Here is an 18,629-nt window from a genome sequence, read left to right on the forward strand (position 1 = left end):
GTGGGGATAATAATAATAATAATAATAATAATAATAATGATAATAATTATGGACAACCAGTTCAGGTTAATGTTTCAATGGTTGTACTGACCTATAAGCCAGAACCAGGTGCCGAACAGGTATGGGTTATATATATATATATATATATATATATATATATATATATATATATATATATATAGGTGTCTATAATATTAGTAAATTTATAATAATTATAATAATTAAAAATATTTAGCAATTAATTAATACATTTATTATGTTTTCAATTTTATTAGTAGAAATATTAAACTTTAATAATAAATATTCATTTGATTATTTTTTTTTTAATTTAATCAATTTTACAATTATTTAGTTATCATATTTAGTAATTTATAAATTTTCATCATAGCTATTAAAAAATTATGATATAAAATTTTAAAAAAATAATTTATATAATAATTAATTTAGATTATTTCAAACATTATGTATATGTAATAATTATTATAAATTATTATTGTTATTATTATTAGCTATTAAAAATTTTTGATGGAATTTATAAAATTTAAAAAAAATTAATTTACATAAATATACAGTATATTTATACAATACATAATATAATTATAAGTTTAATTTTTATATAATAATTAATTAGATTATTTATAAACATTATGTATATGTAATAATAATAATAATAAATTATTATTGTTATTATTAGCTATTAAAAACTTTTGATATAATTTTTTTTAATAATTTACATAAATAAATATATATATAATATCGTACATAATTTAAAATATAAGTTTAATTTATATAATAATTAATTAGATTATTTTAAACATTATGTATATGTAATAATAATAATAAATTATTGTTGTTATTATTAGCTATTAAAAACTTTTTTTAAAAATAATTTACATAAATATACAGTATATTTATACAGTACATAATATAAATATAAGTTTAATTTTTATATAAAAATTAATTTAGATTATAAACATTATGTATAATGTAATAATAATAATAATAATAAATTATTATTGTTATTATTGGCTATTAAAATTTTTTGATATAGAAATTTTAAAAAATAATAATTTACATAAATATATATATACAGTATATATACCGTACATAATTTAAAATATAAGTTTAATCTATATTATAATTAATTAGATTATTTGTAAACATTATGTATATGTAATAACAATAATAATAATAATGTAAAATGTTTAGCAGTATTTTGTTGTTGGATATTATATTATTAGTTAATATTTAGTTAATAAACTATAATATTATTTTTTAAAATTAATTTTACTATAATTAATATATATTTGTTTTGTTTTCATTTAATTACTAGAATTTTTTTTGATTATTATATAWAAATATTTCAATTATTTTTCCTGAAATTATTATATAATTTATTTTTTATTTTACAARTATATTGTTATGAAACTAACTGTAAATTTTTTTATACAATAACTTATTAATATAATATATAWATTTAATTTAAGTTTAAGTAAATAGGAGCTATAGTATTAGATATAATTATAATATAATATTTTTAGTAGTATAATTATTATTATAACTATTAATTATGTTTTTTAACTAATATAATTAACTAATACTTAAATAATTTTTTTAAACAATTATATACAATTGAATTATTTACAATATATATAATCATAATTTTATAATTATATTAATATTATTGTTAATATTATTATTAAAATTATACTAATATATTATTAACTAATATTAACATTTAAATAATTTTTTAAAGACAATTATATACAATTAAATTATTTACAATATATATAATCATAATTTTATAATTATATTAATATTATTATTAATATTATTATTAATATTATTATTATTTTACATCCAAATAAACAGTCGGTTAGTATAGACTTTTTCTATCAGCTCGAGTGGTACGATCATCGGCTACGGGCGCCGGTCGATGAAAAGGTAACACTAGGCGCCCAATGGAAAGACCGACTATGGGTTCCGGACACCTATTTCCGTAACGGTATGTCAGGCGGTATACCGATTGGTGGTTTGTCGCCAACCGTCTATTTTGTGGTAACCGACGGCACCCGTATGTTTATGGCTGCCAGATATCRGATGAAATTTTATTGTGATATGGATTTTAAAAAATTCCCATTTGATACACAATCGTGTCCTATCAATATTACTACATGTAGGTGCTCTCAAAAAAAACTGTACACATACTGTATATACCTGCATATACAATCACACTTAATATATTATATATATATTGTATTTACTGTATATCTATCTCAAATATTATATTTGTGTGTATGTGTGTGTATGTGTGTGTATGTGTGTGTATGTGTGTGTATGTGTGTGTATGTGTGTGTGTGTGTGTGTATGTGTGTGTATGTGTGTGTATGTGTGTGTATGTGTGTGTATGTGTGTGTATGTGTGTGTATGTGTGTGTATGTGTGTGTATGTGTGTGTTTGTCTATGTGTCTATGTGTGTATATGTGTGTATGTGTCTATGTGTGTATGTGTGTATATGTGTGTATATGTGTGTATATGTGTGTATGTGTTATGTTTGTATGTATTATGTTTGTATGTGTTTGTATTTATGTGTTTGTATGTATGTGTTTGTATGTATGTGTTTGTATGTATTTATGTATGTGTGTGTGTGTGTTTGTATGTGTTTATATGTATGTGTTTGTATATATGTGTGTTTGTATGTATGTATGTGTTTTTATATATGTATGTGTTTGTATGTATGTGTGTGTTTATGTATGTATATATATGTGTGTGTGTATATATATATACTGTATAATTAATCTATTGTATATAACCTAATTGCTTAATCTATTAATATTATTATTATTCAAACATATAGTATCCAACAATAAYGAAACGGTACAATTGCATTGGCAACTGTTTAGGATAGGCAGTCATGTARTGTTACCCGAGTTTGAAATCGGGAAAGTTAAGTCARTTAAGGGCCAGTTTGACAAACTGTTAGGCSAATTGGGTTTTTATAGTAATTTGTTTGCTGTCGTACATATGCAACGAAATGTTGGCAAATATCTGGTTAAACGATATATACCGTCAGCACTGGTAGTCATTATGACATTCATGGGCTTCTGGATACCGATGTCGGCCATACCGGGACGGGTAGCACTGTCCATAACTGGGTTGCTGGCACTGGTAGCCCAGCAAATACAGGTTAAGTAATTTATTGATTTATTTATATATATTTTTTTAATTTATGGTTTAAAACATTTTAATAATTTTTTTCAAATTTATTTTAATAGTTTAGAAATAATAATTATAACAATAATAATATAAAATAAAAGCTAACAAAAAAATAATAAATAATTATTGAAATTTCTAAAATTACTTAAATAATATAATCAAATATTTAAAATAATATTCAAATATTAATTAAAAAATTAAAATAATGATAATTAGTAGTTATTATTAATAATAATAAATTTTAAACAATTAGAAATTTTAAAAATAAATACATAAATTAGTTTAGTTTAAGTTTAACTTAAAAATTAGTAATAAATTCAACTAAATTATCAATATTTTTGAACCCAGTAGCTATTATATTGATACTAATTAGTTATTTTAAATAAATCAAATATAAAATTATATATTTGTCAATATTATGTGTTTTTTGTGCACATGTATCTAATTTTTTTTAAATAATTAAATAATAATTAAAATTTAATAGAATAGAAGTTTAAATAATTTACTAAAAAAATAAATTAATAATAAATAATTAAATATTATTATTAAATTAATTTTATTGTATTTGATTGTAGGGTGAGATCAACAACAACAAAAAAATAATTAAATAATAATTTTTAAAAAATAGAAATTTAATTAATTTACTAAATTAGTAAAATTAGTGATAATTATATATTATTATTATTATTATTAATATATGTTTGCACCCAGTAGTTATTATCAATTAATTAAATTAAATTAATTTGATTTGTATTTTTTAGGGTGAGATCAACATATCATATATCTATGCACTGGAAGTCTGGACTATCATATGTATTGGGTTTGTATTTTTGACACTAATTGAGTTTGCATTGGCCGTCGGTTGGCCTCAATGTTTGGATGGACAGGCTGTTAGCAACCATCAGCAAAACATGGCTATCGGCAACAATCGACTGGCCAAACGGTTGGCCAATATTGTGGCAGCCGATCAACGTAATAACGGTGTCGATAAAGTGGCCAGAATTATATTTCCCGTAGCTTTCGGCCTAACTATTGTTGCCTACAGTCTAACCCTGTGTTATATATAAAATATTCAAATAATAATAATAATTATAATTATAATAAAATAAAATTGAATTGAATAATAAAACTAATTATTAATATTACTTGTAATTTAATAATAATTATTAATATTACTTGTAATTTAATAATACTTATTAATATTACTTGTAATTTAATAATAATTATTAATATTACTTGTAATTTAATAATAATTATTAATATTACTTGTAATTTAATAATACTTATTAATATTACTTGTAATTTAATAATAATTATTAATATTACTTGTAATTTAATAATAATTATTAATATTACTTGTAATTTAATAATAATTATTAATATTACTTGTAATTTAATAATAATTATTATTATTTATATATGAAAATACAATAATTATATTATTATATATTTTTGTATTTAATTTTTTTTGGCATCAAATTTCCGAGTATTATTATTATTATTATTTTTATACTAATATTATCTAATATTATATTAATTAATTTTTTATTAATTTTTTGGTAATATTGTATTTTTATAATTTTTATATAATTAATACAATATATGATATAAAATATTTTTAATTGTTTAAAACTGTAACCCAAAAAAATAATAGATAAAAATTGTTATTTTTTAAATATTTTTTTATATCTATAATATAATTATTAAAATTATTTACATAAAAACAATATTAATATATAAAAAATTTTGCTATACAATAACATATCATTTGAAAAATGTTCAAGGTTATAATTATAATTTTGTTTGATTATAATATGTCTATTCAAAACTATTCAATATACCAATTATAATAATAATAAAATATTTATATTAAAAAAAATTTAATTTAGCTTTTAAAAATATTATTGTCAAATATAATTAAGTTTTATAATTATTAATTAATTATTTTTTTTTAAATTATTATTCAAATAACTTAAAATTTATTTTTTAAAAATATGACTAATTGTATAAAAAAATATTTTTTTTTAAATTGTTATTATAATTTTTTTTTATCAAATAATATCACATTTTTATGAAACATTTAAAATACTGTATAACTAAACACAAAAAACACACACAATTGTTATGTTGTGTCTAATAATAATAATAATTAATTATTTAATTAATTATATAATTTTTTTAACTATTAAATATTTTTTTTAAAGGAATAATTATTAGATTTTTAATAATTAATATTAAATGTAAAATTAAATCATTATAAATATTTATTAATATAAAGGTTTAATATTTCCTCCCCCTCCCCCACCACAAAAAAATATCAATAGTTATCATCACATATGTAATATTGCTTATGTTTGTTGTAACCTCAATATAATTTAATATATTTTTGTTGTTATATAATATAATTGTTTATAAATGTAGTTATAATACAGTTTTTTAAAAATATATAAATATGTTTAGATATATTATATGAGTGTTTATAACTATGCAAAAAAATAGCATATTTTTAATCATTGATGTATGAAAAACTATTTATCATTTTACATACACATAAACACATACATACACACATAAATACACACATAAATACACACATACATACACACATACATACACACACATACATACACATAGATACACACATAATTTACATATACATACACACACACACACATACATACACACATACATACACACACACATACACACACACATATATACATACATACATAAAACACATACATAAAACACATACATACACAAACATACACACAAAAACAATATATATTAATACAATTAGTCTATTTTAGTTAGTTTTGAAATTACTATTTATTAGTTAAAATGATTATAAAGATAATAATAATAATAATATTATTATTATTGTAAAAAATAATTATAACAAGTATTTTTTATTATCTATTATTTTTTTTAAAAAAATATTTACTATAATAGAAATATTATTTTTTTTCAATAAAACATGTGTTATCATCAATCATCAATAGTTTATATTTATTAAATTTTTTTCTATATAATCATATTTATTTAGACTGTCGTTGTATTGTATTATTTAATAATAATAATATAAAAGGTTAAAAAAAATATTTTAAAAAATATATGACTCAATATATTTAATATATTAATAAATTATTTTTTTTGTCACTATATTTTGTGAAATTTATTTTAACAATAATATTATTAAATCATTATATACATACAGTTAACTATAATGAAAAAAATTAACATAAATTAAATGATATCATATATGAAATTCATTTCCAGTATATATATAGATAATTATATTGAAAATATATTTTATCAAAAAAAATCAAATAATAATAACTAAACTAAAATAAATAAAATATTCAATTATTCAATATATATATATATTAATAATTCATCAATGATTTCACATCAATGTTATACAATACAATACATATGTTTTTATATACCTTTATATTATTATTATTAATAGATATTTATGTCAAATCATAGGGTATGAGATAAATAAAAATATATATAAATAAAAAAAAGTTAAAACAAATATGTAGTTTGAAATTATTATTATTATTAGTAATCAATTATTTACTGTAATTTTTTTTCATTTAGTGTACAACAATAATAACACTTTAAAAAAATGTTTTTTACTAAATTTAAAATATAATGTTTTATATATTCAACACTACGTTATCATCAAATCTATTAACAACTATTATTTGTAGTTTAATTTTACTAATTGATTGTATAAAGTGTCAAAAATCATGGCAACAATTATTGCCGTCTAACTATAATAAAGATATAGCACCCGTCAATAATGGACAGCCAGTCGATGTCTATGTTTCAATGGTTGTACTGTCCTATAAGCCAGAACCAGGTGCCGAACAGGTATGGGTTATATATATATATATATATATATATATATATATATATAGGTGTCTATAATATTAGTAAATTTATATTACTTATAATAACAATGATAATAATAAAAAATTATTATTGTAATTATTAGCTATTAAAAACTTTTGATATAAAAATTTTTTAAAAATAATTTACATAAATAATTTACAGTATATATATATACCGTATATAATTAAAAATATATATTTAATTTATATAATAATTAATTAGATTATTTCAAACATTATGTATATGTAATAATTATATTAAATAATAATAATAATGTAACTATAATATTAGTAAATTTATAAAATAATTATGTATAATATAAAATGTTTAGTAGTTTTTATTTTTTTATTAATTAATAATTTATATTATTATAATTAATATATTTATTATGTTTTTTATTAAATCTATAATTTACTAAATTAATAATAATAATAATATAAAAATGTTTAGCAAATTGTTGTTATTGAATATTATAGTATTTAGTTAATAAACTATATTTTTTAAAAATATTTATAAATAAATAATTAAATAAATATTATTTAAAAAAACTTATTTTTATTATAATTAATAAATTTTTGTTTTGTTCAATGGTGTCTATAATATTAGAAAATTAATAATTATATATATAATATAAAATTTTTAACAGTTTTTTATCAATTTGTTGTATATTATATTATTTAGTTAACATTAGTTAATAAATTATGTAATATTATAATTCAAAACTAATTAATATTATAATTAATACATTTTGTGTTGTTGTTTAAAAAATACAATTTACTAAATTAATAATAATTAATTAATAATAATTATACTAAGTTTAGCAGTTTTTTTAAATTTGTTGGTTAGTTAGTTATATAGAAACTGTAATTAGTTTTAATTTAATACATTATTTTATTTAAAAAGTAGAAAATTTTAATTTTATAAAACCTTTATTATTATTATTATTAAAATTTATTTATTATTATATATTTGAAACATGTTTTTTTTATAAACATAGTTATAATATAAACTGTAAATATTTAAAACAATTATTACTATAATAAATATAATTATTATTTAAAATTATATTGGTTAGGGTATAGCAATATTATTGTTATTATAATTAGTTTTAAAACTATTAATAATTATATTTTTTTTTATAAACATATCTTATTTATATTAATTTATTTTAATTATTTAACTTAAATAACACATAAAAAACATTTATATAATCTAATTATTTTTTAAACAAAACAAATATAAATAAATAATTATAATTAATATTTTTATAAAGCATTAATAAACTAGATTTTACTATTAAATTGAATTAAATTTTAAATATTATTGAAAAATAACTAAATTATATATGTAATAATAATCATTGTAAAATGTTTAGTAGTTTTTTTTGTATAGATTATTAATATTAATAGTTATCAATATTATTATAGTATAAACTGTAAAATTTCAATACAAGTTATTAAATACAATAATAAATACAAATTTATACTAAATTAAAGTTAGAAGTTAGCATGACTAATTATTTTTTGATTACTATATAAATATATATATTTATTAAAACTATTATTAAATAATTTAATAATCAATTATATGGTTATAAACATAATTAACAATATAATAATTAAAAATAATTATTTTTAATTAAATTAATTTATAAGTAATATTAAAATAATTTACATAAATTAATTTTTTTACATAACTAATATTAAAATAATAATTATTTAGTAAACAAAACAAAACGTAAATATATTAATTAATTTTCAATATTGTTATTTATTATTAGTATTATTAATTTTTTTTTATTAGTATATACAGTATATATATTTTTATTACAACTATTCTTAAATAATTTATTTATCAATTATATGTTTTTAAAAAATAATTAACAATCTAATAAATTATAAATTATTTTTAATTAAATTAATTTTAAAATAATTTACATAAATTATTTTTGTACATAAATAATAATAAAAAAAATTAATAATTATTTAGTTAATAACGAAAAATTAATTAATTAATTTAAGTTTCAATATTGTTATTTATTATTAGTATTGTTATTATTATTTTTCATACCAACCCTCCCAACCCCCCCCCCCCGATAAAAACAGGCGGTTCGTATAGATTTTTTCTATCAGCTCGAGTGGTACGACCATCGGCTACGGGCGCCGGACGACGAAAAGGTAACACTAGGCGCCCAATGGAAAGACAAACTATGGGTTCCGGACACCTATTTCAGGAACAGTATGTCAGGCGGTATACCGATTGGTTTGTCGCCTACGGTCTATTTTGTTGTGACCAACAGCACCCGTATGTTTATGGCGGCCCGTTATCAGCTAGTATTGGCCTGTGATATGGATTTCAGAAAATTTCCATTTGATAGACAGTCGTGTCCTATCAATATTACTACATGTAGGTGCTTATCAATACACTTTTATGTATATATATATATATATATATATATGTGTGTGTGTGTGTGAGTATCTATATATGCATGTATATCTATGTATGCATGTATATCTATGTATGTATGTATATCTATGTATGTATGTCTATCTATGTATGTATGTATATCTATGTATGTATGTATGTATGTATATCTATGTATGCATGTATATCTATGTATGTATGTATATCTATGTATGTATGTCTATCTATGTATGTATGTATATCTATGTATGTATGTATGTATGTATATCTATGTATGTATGTATATCTATGTATGTATGTATATCAATGTATGTATGTATGTATGTATATCTATGTATATATGTATATCTATGTATGTATGTATATCTATGTATGTGTGATTATGTATATGTTTGTACAGTATATACTGTATATATATATATATATATTAACTTAATTTTTTTGGGGGGATGGGGGTAATCAAATTAATTCCCAACTATAGTATCCAACACAATAGAAACGGTACAATTGTATTGGTCCGGGTTTAGGATTGGCAGTCATGTAGTGCTACCCGAGTTTGAAATAGAGGACTACGAAGTTGTCGAGTGTATCAAACGTATTACCGGTTTGGGTATATTTAGCTGTTTGAAAGTTATCGTATATATTGAACGAAATATTGGCAAATATCTGGTCAAACGATACATACCGTCAACATTGATAGTCATTATGACGTTCATTGGTTTCTGGTTACCCCAGTCGGCAGTACCCGGACGGGTAGCCCTGTCCATAACCGGACTGCTGGCACTGGTAGCCCAGCAAATACAGGTTAGTTATATTTAATTTATTATTAATAATTAGTTTTATTTTTTTGATTATTTTTTTTTTTTGAGTATTAATTATAATATACAGTATATATAAACTTCTATAATATAATATATAATAGATATAAATATAAAATAAAAATTTATAAATAACTATTTATACCATTATATATATAATTTGTATTAATATATTGATAGTAATTAGTTATTTTAAATAAATAAAAGATTTTATTAATTTAATAATTTCTATAAACATTTTAAATTTTAATTAACTAATAATAATCTAAATAATTTGTATTAATTATGTTTTTAACAATTGATAATTATTTTTTTGTTGTTGAAAATAATTATAATACTATTTAAAACTTATATTAATATTAGAATTTAAATTTATAAAGAATAATATGTATTAAAAATATATTAATATTAATAATAATAATAAAATACTATATTTATTATTATAGTAATTAAAATATTTATTATATTTTTACTTAAAAAAAATATTTTTTTTAAATATTTATACCGTATAATAATTGTATAGTTTATATATAAATATAAGTTTAATTTATATAATAGATTAATTAGATTATTAAAAACATAAATGTATATATGTGCACCTGTATCTAACTTTTTTTAAAAAAAATATATTATTAGTAAAATAAATAAATATTATTATCAATATATGTTTGCACCGGTAGTTATTAGTAATTAATTAATTAATTAAATTGTTTTGTATTGTAATGTAGGGTGAGATCAACATATCATATATCTATGCGCTGGAAGTCTGGACTATCATATGTATAGTATTTGTATTTTTGACACTAATTGAGTTTGCATTGGCCGTGGGTTGGCCTCAACAATATAGTGAGGAACAACACCACCAGCAGAACAACCTGGTGTTCGGTAACAATCGACTGACCAAACGGTTGGCCAATTTTGTTGCCCCCGACCTACGTAACAATCGGGTGGATAAAGTGTCCAGATTTTTATTTCCCATAGCTTTCGGCCTTACAATCATTGTCTACAGTCTAACCTATTATAATCTGTAAACTAATTAATTAATTAATTAATTAAAATAATAAAATTATTAGTTAATTATGTTAATACTAGTTATTATGTGCTAACTAAACAAAAAATTTAAAACTAATAAAAAATTAAATTATTAATAATAAATAATTTGTAAATTAATTAATAATGAAATTATGTTAATAATAGTTATTATGTGATAACTAAACAAAAATGTAAAACTAAACAAAAATTAAATTATTATTAATAAATAATTTGTAAATTAATTAATAATGAAATTATGTTAATAATAGTTATTGTGTGATAACTAAACAAAAATTTAAAACTAATTAAAATTAAAGTATTATTAATAAATTATCTGTAAATTAATTAATAATGAAATTATGTTAATAATAGTTATTATGTGATAACTAAAAAAAAATTTAAAAAATAATAATTAAAACTAAAGTATTATTAATAAATAATTATTTTGTGTGGAAAAATACAACATATTTTTTAAATTATGAAATTGAAAAATTATAATTAATTTTTTTGTTTTGTTTTTTTTCAAAAGTTATTATTATGTTGTCATCAAATTATTTATAATTTTTTTCAGATTATTTCTAAACTATTTAATACAATTGTAATGTAGTAAAAAACATGTTAAATAATAAAATTATTTATTTATTTATCGTAGAGTTTATTAAATGTCTATTTAAAAAGTAATTATATAAATAAATAATTTAATTTAATAATTATTTAATAATTTATTTTGTAATTATATAATTATTATTATTAATAGTAAAACACGAAAAATAAAATAAAAGTTGTTTTTTTAATATAAAAAAAATATTATATAATATTAATTAAACTAATTTTTCTTTTACATAAAATTTATACTACTCTATAACATAGTTTTTTTATTAAAAATAAAATGTTCAAGGTTATCTATGCCACTTGAAAAATAAATATTTTATTATATAAAATATATGTGTATCTATGTGTCTATGATTTTTTTTAAATTTTTTTTAAAAATAAACTACTATTTAATTCAAACACAATATATCAAACAAAAAATAGTTAGTAATTACATGTATTATTGAGTTTATCGCTTATAAAATCATATATATATTAATAATTTTTATAATATATTTATTGAATATATATATATATATATATATTTATATATAAACTCTAGTATACCTTGAATTATATACAATATTTTATACACAATAGTATTAGTGATTAGTGAAAAAAAATAAAACTAATAAAAATAAAATTCCCCTAAATTTTTGAACAATTTTTTTTGTTTGTTGTGTTTTATTAATACATAGTTTTCGTGTCACATATTTTTTTTATRTATATATATATAATAAGCACAGGGAGCATGCACCAGGGCCATTTTTAATTATACCCTTTCAAAATATATATATAATTAACCTATATGCATTTATATATATATATATATATATATATAATACATGTATATATATRTATATATATAAAACAACTTTTGCATTATAATTGAGAGGCTTTTCGCATCATTTCACACATAAATATTTTATTTAGTTTTGATTTTTAAGTTTAAAAATTTTTTAAACCTAAAATTTGTTTTCAAAAATTATTTATTATTGTTAAACATATTTAAATTTTTCTAAAGATTTAATTTAAATAAATAAATATATATATATATATTAAAAAAATTACATTTATTGTATGTGTGTCTATATATTAAAGTTTTAATTAATTGAATATTTTTATATAAAATACTAATTTTTATTTTAAATAAATATTTAATTAATTTTCTGTTAACTTGTTTAAACAACTTTATTATATATATATATATATATATTTAAAAAAATATATTTTCATATACATTGTACTAGAAAATTATCAAATGTTTTTGTTTTTATAAATATTGTATTATTTATGTGTTTTTCGTGTTTTAATAAAAAAAATAATATAAAAAGTTTTAATTTATTAAATAAATAATAATTTTTTCTTTTGAAACAAAATCAACTTAAAAAATGTCTACTAATTATCAAATTAGATTTGTTTTGTTAAAATTTTTGCTATTATTTAATAAATAATATATTAATAATTTTTTGAATTATTATCCAAAAAAAAATTTTTTTATTCATTCAATAATAATCACATATTTTTTTAAAATTACTATTAATTAATTAAATTAATTATTAATATATATATATATATAACATAATAATTATGCAAATTTTGATTCAATCAACAATATTACAGTTTATATGTGTTTGTCAAGTGATGTGCCAACTATTATGGGCCGACCTATTGCCCGGTGACTATAATAAAGATACGGCACCGCGAGTCGGTGGCCGACCGGTTGAGGTCAACGTATCGATAGCCGTATTATCGCTGGAGCCGGAGGTCAGTTCAAAACAGGCATTTCTAATGGATTTTTTCTTTCAATTACATTGGTATGACTATCGGCTACGGGCGCCGCCCCGCGAAAAGGTTACACTCGGTCATCAATGGCGGGATAAGCTATGGTTGCCGGACATGTATTTCAGGTTAGGACGGGGAGGGATATGAGAGGGTGGGGTGGTTTGAACCGGTATTTACCGGTTTATATCTATATGTTTGAAAGTATATTTAATTAATTTAATTTATTTATTTATTAACAATTGTTAGATTATATACTGTACTTAACTATTTAGGCAAAAATTATAATTATAATATTAATAATTATAGTATAAATTAATTTTGTTAAAAAAAATACAATAATTAAATACTAATTATAATAAATTTTATACAATTACATATATACTGTACTTTAGTATATATAAATATATATATTTATAATAATATTTAGTTATTTAAATTTATAAATTGTATTATAGTATATATAAGTATTTAAAATTAATATTTAAAAAATTCAATAATTTTTAATAATATTTATTGTTATTGAATAATAAAAACATTATAATTATTAAGTTTCAATGTTTTATTAATTAAATTAATTACAAATAAAAATTAATAATAATAATAATTATTATTATTATTATCATTAAAAAAATATTTAATAACTATAATTGTTTATTTTTTTTTAAATAACAGAAACAGTATCGGTGGCGGACTGGCCAATATGTTGCACCCGTCCGTCTATTTTGTCATAACTAACGGCTCCCGTGTCTATATGGCCTCACGTTTTCAGATGCGGTTCGGTTGTAAAATGCATTTCCGAAAGTTTCCGTTTGATACACAACTGTGCTATATTAATGTTACCACATGTATGTTACTAATTAATTAATTTAATTAATTATTTTTTAAACTACCAGTGCTATAACTATTATTATAATAATTATTATCTATAAATTATTAATTTAATTATTATTTTTAAAAAAAAAATAAATAATTAAAAAAAATTAACTAGTCTAGTCTAAATTTAATTGAATAATTAAATTTAATTATTTTTATTTAATTAAATAATAAATTAAGTAGCAATATAATATTTTTTATTTAATTAAATAATAAATTAAGTAGCTATATAATAATTTTTATTTTTTAATTAAATGTTAAATTAAGTAGCAATATAATATTTTTTATTTAATTAAATAATAAATTAAGTAGCTATATAATAATTTTTATTTTTTAATTAAATGTTAAATTAAGTAGCAATATAATAATTTTTATTTATTTTTGTTTTTATGTTTATATTAAATTATTTATTCAAAATCAAAATCACTAACAAAACTTAATTGATATTTTTGTTAATAACAATACCGTAACTAATCGATAATTAATTGCTTATTTTGAAAATAATACTTAAAAAAAAATTTTTATTTACAAAAATCCTATTATGATATCATAATATTGTACTTAAATTCAAAACTAATAAAAAAAATCTATTTATTGTTATACTAATGATTCATACAATTTATTATTAGGGAAAAACATATATAATATTTTTCAATGCAATCTTTCTAATGAAAAATATTAATATATGTTTAGTTCAATAATAATAATAATAATAATAATTTATTAGCTAAATAATCATATATTTAAATTTTATTTCTAATTAATTATTTTTCAATAATAAAAAAAAATCTCTAAACTTAATTTATTGATTATTTATTTTATTTTTATTAATTTAGACACATGTTTATAAACTATTAAATATACTTTTTTTTAAACATTTTATACAAATAATAAGTATTATTGATAATATATATATATATACTAAACTATTATTATATATTATTAGTTGTAATTTTTAATTAATATTTAAGTTTATAAATTTAATATTCTAATTTTTTCAATATAAACTGTAATAAAATAATTTTATCAATAGTTATATCAATTATAATAGAAATTAGTTTAATATATTTATTAGATATAATACTTTGGTGAAAATTTAAAAAAAAAATTATTTTTAGTTTCATAAATATTATTTTATTAAATTATTAATTATTTTTATAAATTACTACTAATAACTATTGGTATTATTAATTAATAAATTTTTTTTTAAAAAAATTAATCCAATAAATATTGATAATTATTGTTTAAAAATTGTAATCATTAATATTAGCAATATTTAGATTTACTATTAAAAATGTATGATAATATTATTTGTTTTTAAGTATTTAAGTGATACACTAATTAAATTTAACAATAACTATATAAAATTTGAATATTTAAATTAAATAATATTAAAAAATTAACTTGATAGATTTATTTTTTTTATAAATAATATGTAAAATATTAATAAAATGTATTAGCTAAACATTTAGTTTATTTTAAAAAAAAAATTAACTAATATAAATAACTTGAAATAAATATATAAACTGTAAAAACAAAAAAAATATATCAATAATTATTATTTTATAACATATATTATTTATATATGTCTATTAGTCAGTATTGATATTTCCATATTAATTAATTTTTATATATTTAATATTATTTATTTATATTTTGTAATATTTATATTATTTACTTTTAAACTAAACAATAATAAATAATTTATTTCAATTATATAAACTTTAATATCAAACAAAAATATCAATTTATTACTCAGTATTGATAATTATATATTATTTTTTTTTATAAAAATAAAACAAAATTTTATTTTAATTATATTTCTATCATTTAATAAAAATATTATTAATTTATTATTAAAGCAAAATTATTATTATTATTAATTAAAAATTAACTATATATATATATTGAAATTCAATATTACTTAAATATTAAAAAAAATAAAAAATAATTTTATTATAATTATATTTCTATCATAAAAAATATTATTAATTTATCATTAGTACCAAAATTATTATTAATAATAATTAAAAAAAATTAATTAAATTAAATTAATTTTAAATTATTTATATATATATATATTTATTAGTCAGTATTGAAATTCAATATTACTTAAATATTTTAAAAAAATATTTTTTTTATTTTAATTATATTTCTATCATTTAATAAAAATATTATTAATTAATTAAAATTAATTATAAATTATTTACATATATATATATTTATTAGTCAGTATTGAAATTCAATATTACTTAAATATTTTAAAAAAATATATTTTTTTTATTTTAATTATATTTCTATCATTTAATAAAAATATTATTAATTAATTAAAATTAATTATAAATTATTTACATATATATATATTTATTAGTCAGTATTGAAATTCAATATTACTTAAATATTTTTAAAAAATATATTTTTTTTATTTTAATTATATTTCTATCATTTAATAAAAATATTATTAATTTATTATTATTAATAATTAATTAATTAATTAATTATAATATATATAGTATCGCAAACAGTGGATATTATGCGTTTGAGCTGGGACAAATTTAAATTTGGTTCGCATGTAGTGTTGCCAGAGTTTGAGCTGATTGACGGTGCCATAGGGGAGTGTCAGAAAAATTTTGACGGACTGGGCACCTATAGCTGCCTGTATACAGTCATACACCTGAGCCGTAATATCGGATCGTATGTATTGAAACGTTATGTAACGTCAACATTGATAGTGATTACAACGTTTGTCGGCTTCTGGATACCGACACAGGTATTAGAGATTATAGTATATATATATATATAGTGATAGACTTATATATACAAAAATTTTATATAAAAATTAAATAATTAATGTTTTTTTTTATAAATTATTAAACATATATATATACAGGTTATATATACTGTATATATATATACAGTATATACTCTCTCTATATATATATTTTTAATAATTTATAAAATAATTTTTTATTATTTAAGTTTTAATAAAAAAATTATTTATAAATAGTAGCTAAATATAATACAATAATTGAATTAATAATAATAATATTTCTATTTAAAAAAAATCATCTAGCCACATTACATATTAACATTTTATTATTATTTCAATATTTTAATATTATTAAACAATATTAGTATTATAACAATATATAATCTAGGTAATTATTTAAAATTATATTAGATAACTATTATTTATTAATAGAGATAATAGATTTTCAAATCATTACTTATAAATAGTATATATTATTTATTTATTTTTTAAATAATTGTCTAAAAAAATGTCAAGCATATCTAGTTAATGGCAATCCTATTTTTTAAAAATTAAACTAGGTCACACCAGCCCGGGTATCGTTGGCCATAACCGGCCTATTATCGCTAATAGCCCAACAAATTCAGGGCGAAATAATTGTCTCATATGTCTATGCACTAGAAGTATGGACATTGATTTGCATTGTGTTTGTATTTTCAACGCTGATGGAGTATGCAATAGCCATAGCGTGGCCACATGTCAATGAACAAGCGGGACAACAAAATTATATAAATGGTGGGGGCGATAAAAGTCGACTGGGTAAATTTATATGGAAATTTGTAGCTCCCAGTGCCCGCAATAATGCCATAGATAAAATGGCCAGGATACTATTTCCAGTATCGTTTTCATTGACTATTTGTATCTATGGTTTATATTATTATTTTACTTAAATTTTTATGCTTTTATTTTAACGTACAAATAATTTTTTTTGTAAAAAATAATTTTTTAATTTATTTATATTATTATTATCAATTTATTTATTATGTATCACATTTATTATATACTCATTAAAAATTAATAATAAAAATTTAATTTAATTTTGTTGTTATTTTTGCAAAATAATAATTATTATTAATATACTTGATTACAAATAATTAAATGATGTAAAACAATTAATTTTAATATTTTATATAAAATTTTTTTACATAATTTTTTTTTAATTGTTCTAGTATATAATA

General features: G+C 17.5%; 3 protein-coding genes across 3 annotated transcripts; all 3 read left to right on the forward strand.

Annotated features, from left to right (window-relative positions):
- The first annotated feature begins 77 nt into the window (after positions 1–77).
- Positions 78–4,283, forward strand: LOC128953114 (glycine receptor subunit alpha-2-like). The gene is made up of 4 exons (XM_054298589.1): positions 78–119; positions 1,873–2,176; positions 2,858–3,186; positions 3,978–4,283. Exons 1-4 carry the CDS (start codon positions 78–80, stop codon positions 4,281–4,283), a joined length of 981 nt encoding a protein of 326 aa, XP_054154564.1.
- A 2,411-nt stretch (positions 4,284–6,694) lies between these two features.
- LOC128953115 (glycine receptor subunit alpha-4-like) lies at positions 6,695–11,392 on the forward strand. The gene is made up of 5 exons (XM_054298590.1): positions 6,695–6,709; positions 6,964–7,098; positions 9,225–9,525; positions 10,025–10,347; positions 11,090–11,392. The coding sequence occupies exons 1-5, from the start codon at positions 6,695–6,697 to the stop codon at positions 11,390–11,392; spliced, it is 1,077 nt and encodes a 358-aa protein (XP_054154565.1).
- A 2,236-nt stretch (positions 11,393–13,628) lies between these two features.
- LOC128953116 (gamma-aminobutyric acid receptor subunit beta-like) lies at positions 13,629–17,327 on the forward strand. Its single transcript, XM_054298591.1, has 4 exons — positions 13,629–13,894; positions 14,442–14,614; positions 17,156–17,258; positions 17,309–17,327. Exons 1-4 carry the CDS (start codon positions 13,629–13,631, stop codon positions 17,325–17,327), a joined length of 561 nt encoding a protein of 186 aa, XP_054154566.1.
- Positions 17,328–18,629: the final 1,302 nt, after the last annotated feature.

The sequence above is a fragment of the Oppia nitens genome, unplaced genomic scaffold, assembly GCF_028296485.1.
Source record: "Oppia nitens isolate AA-2021 unplaced genomic scaffold, nextdenovo-longstitch-racon4-pilon3 scaffold20_pilon_pilon_pilon, whole genome shotgun sequence".
NCBI classification, from domain to species: Eukaryota; Metazoa; Arthropoda; class Arachnida; order Sarcoptiformes; family Oppiidae; genus Oppia; species Oppia nitens.

Coding starts and splice junctions, on each gene's coding strand:
- LOC128953115 (XM_054298590.1), top strand. Junction 7,099..9,224: donor CAGAACCAGGTGCCGAACAG/GTATGGGTTATA, acceptor CGATAAAAACAG/GCGGTTCGTATAGATTTTTT. Junction 9,526..10,024: donor TCCTATCAATATTACTACAT/GTAGGTGCTTAT, acceptor TCCCAACTATAG/TATCCAACACAATAGAAACG.
- LOC128953116 (XM_054298591.1), top strand. CDS start 13,629: ATGTGCCAACTATTATGGGCCGACCTATTGCCCGGTGACTATAATAAA. Junction 13,895..14,441: donor TTGCCGGACATGTATTTCAG/GTTAGGACGGGG, acceptor TTTAAATAACAG/AAACAGTATCGGTGGCGGAC. Junction 14,615..17,155: donor CTATATTAATGTTACCACAT/GTATGTTACTAA, acceptor TAATATATATAG/TATCGCAAACAGTGGATATT.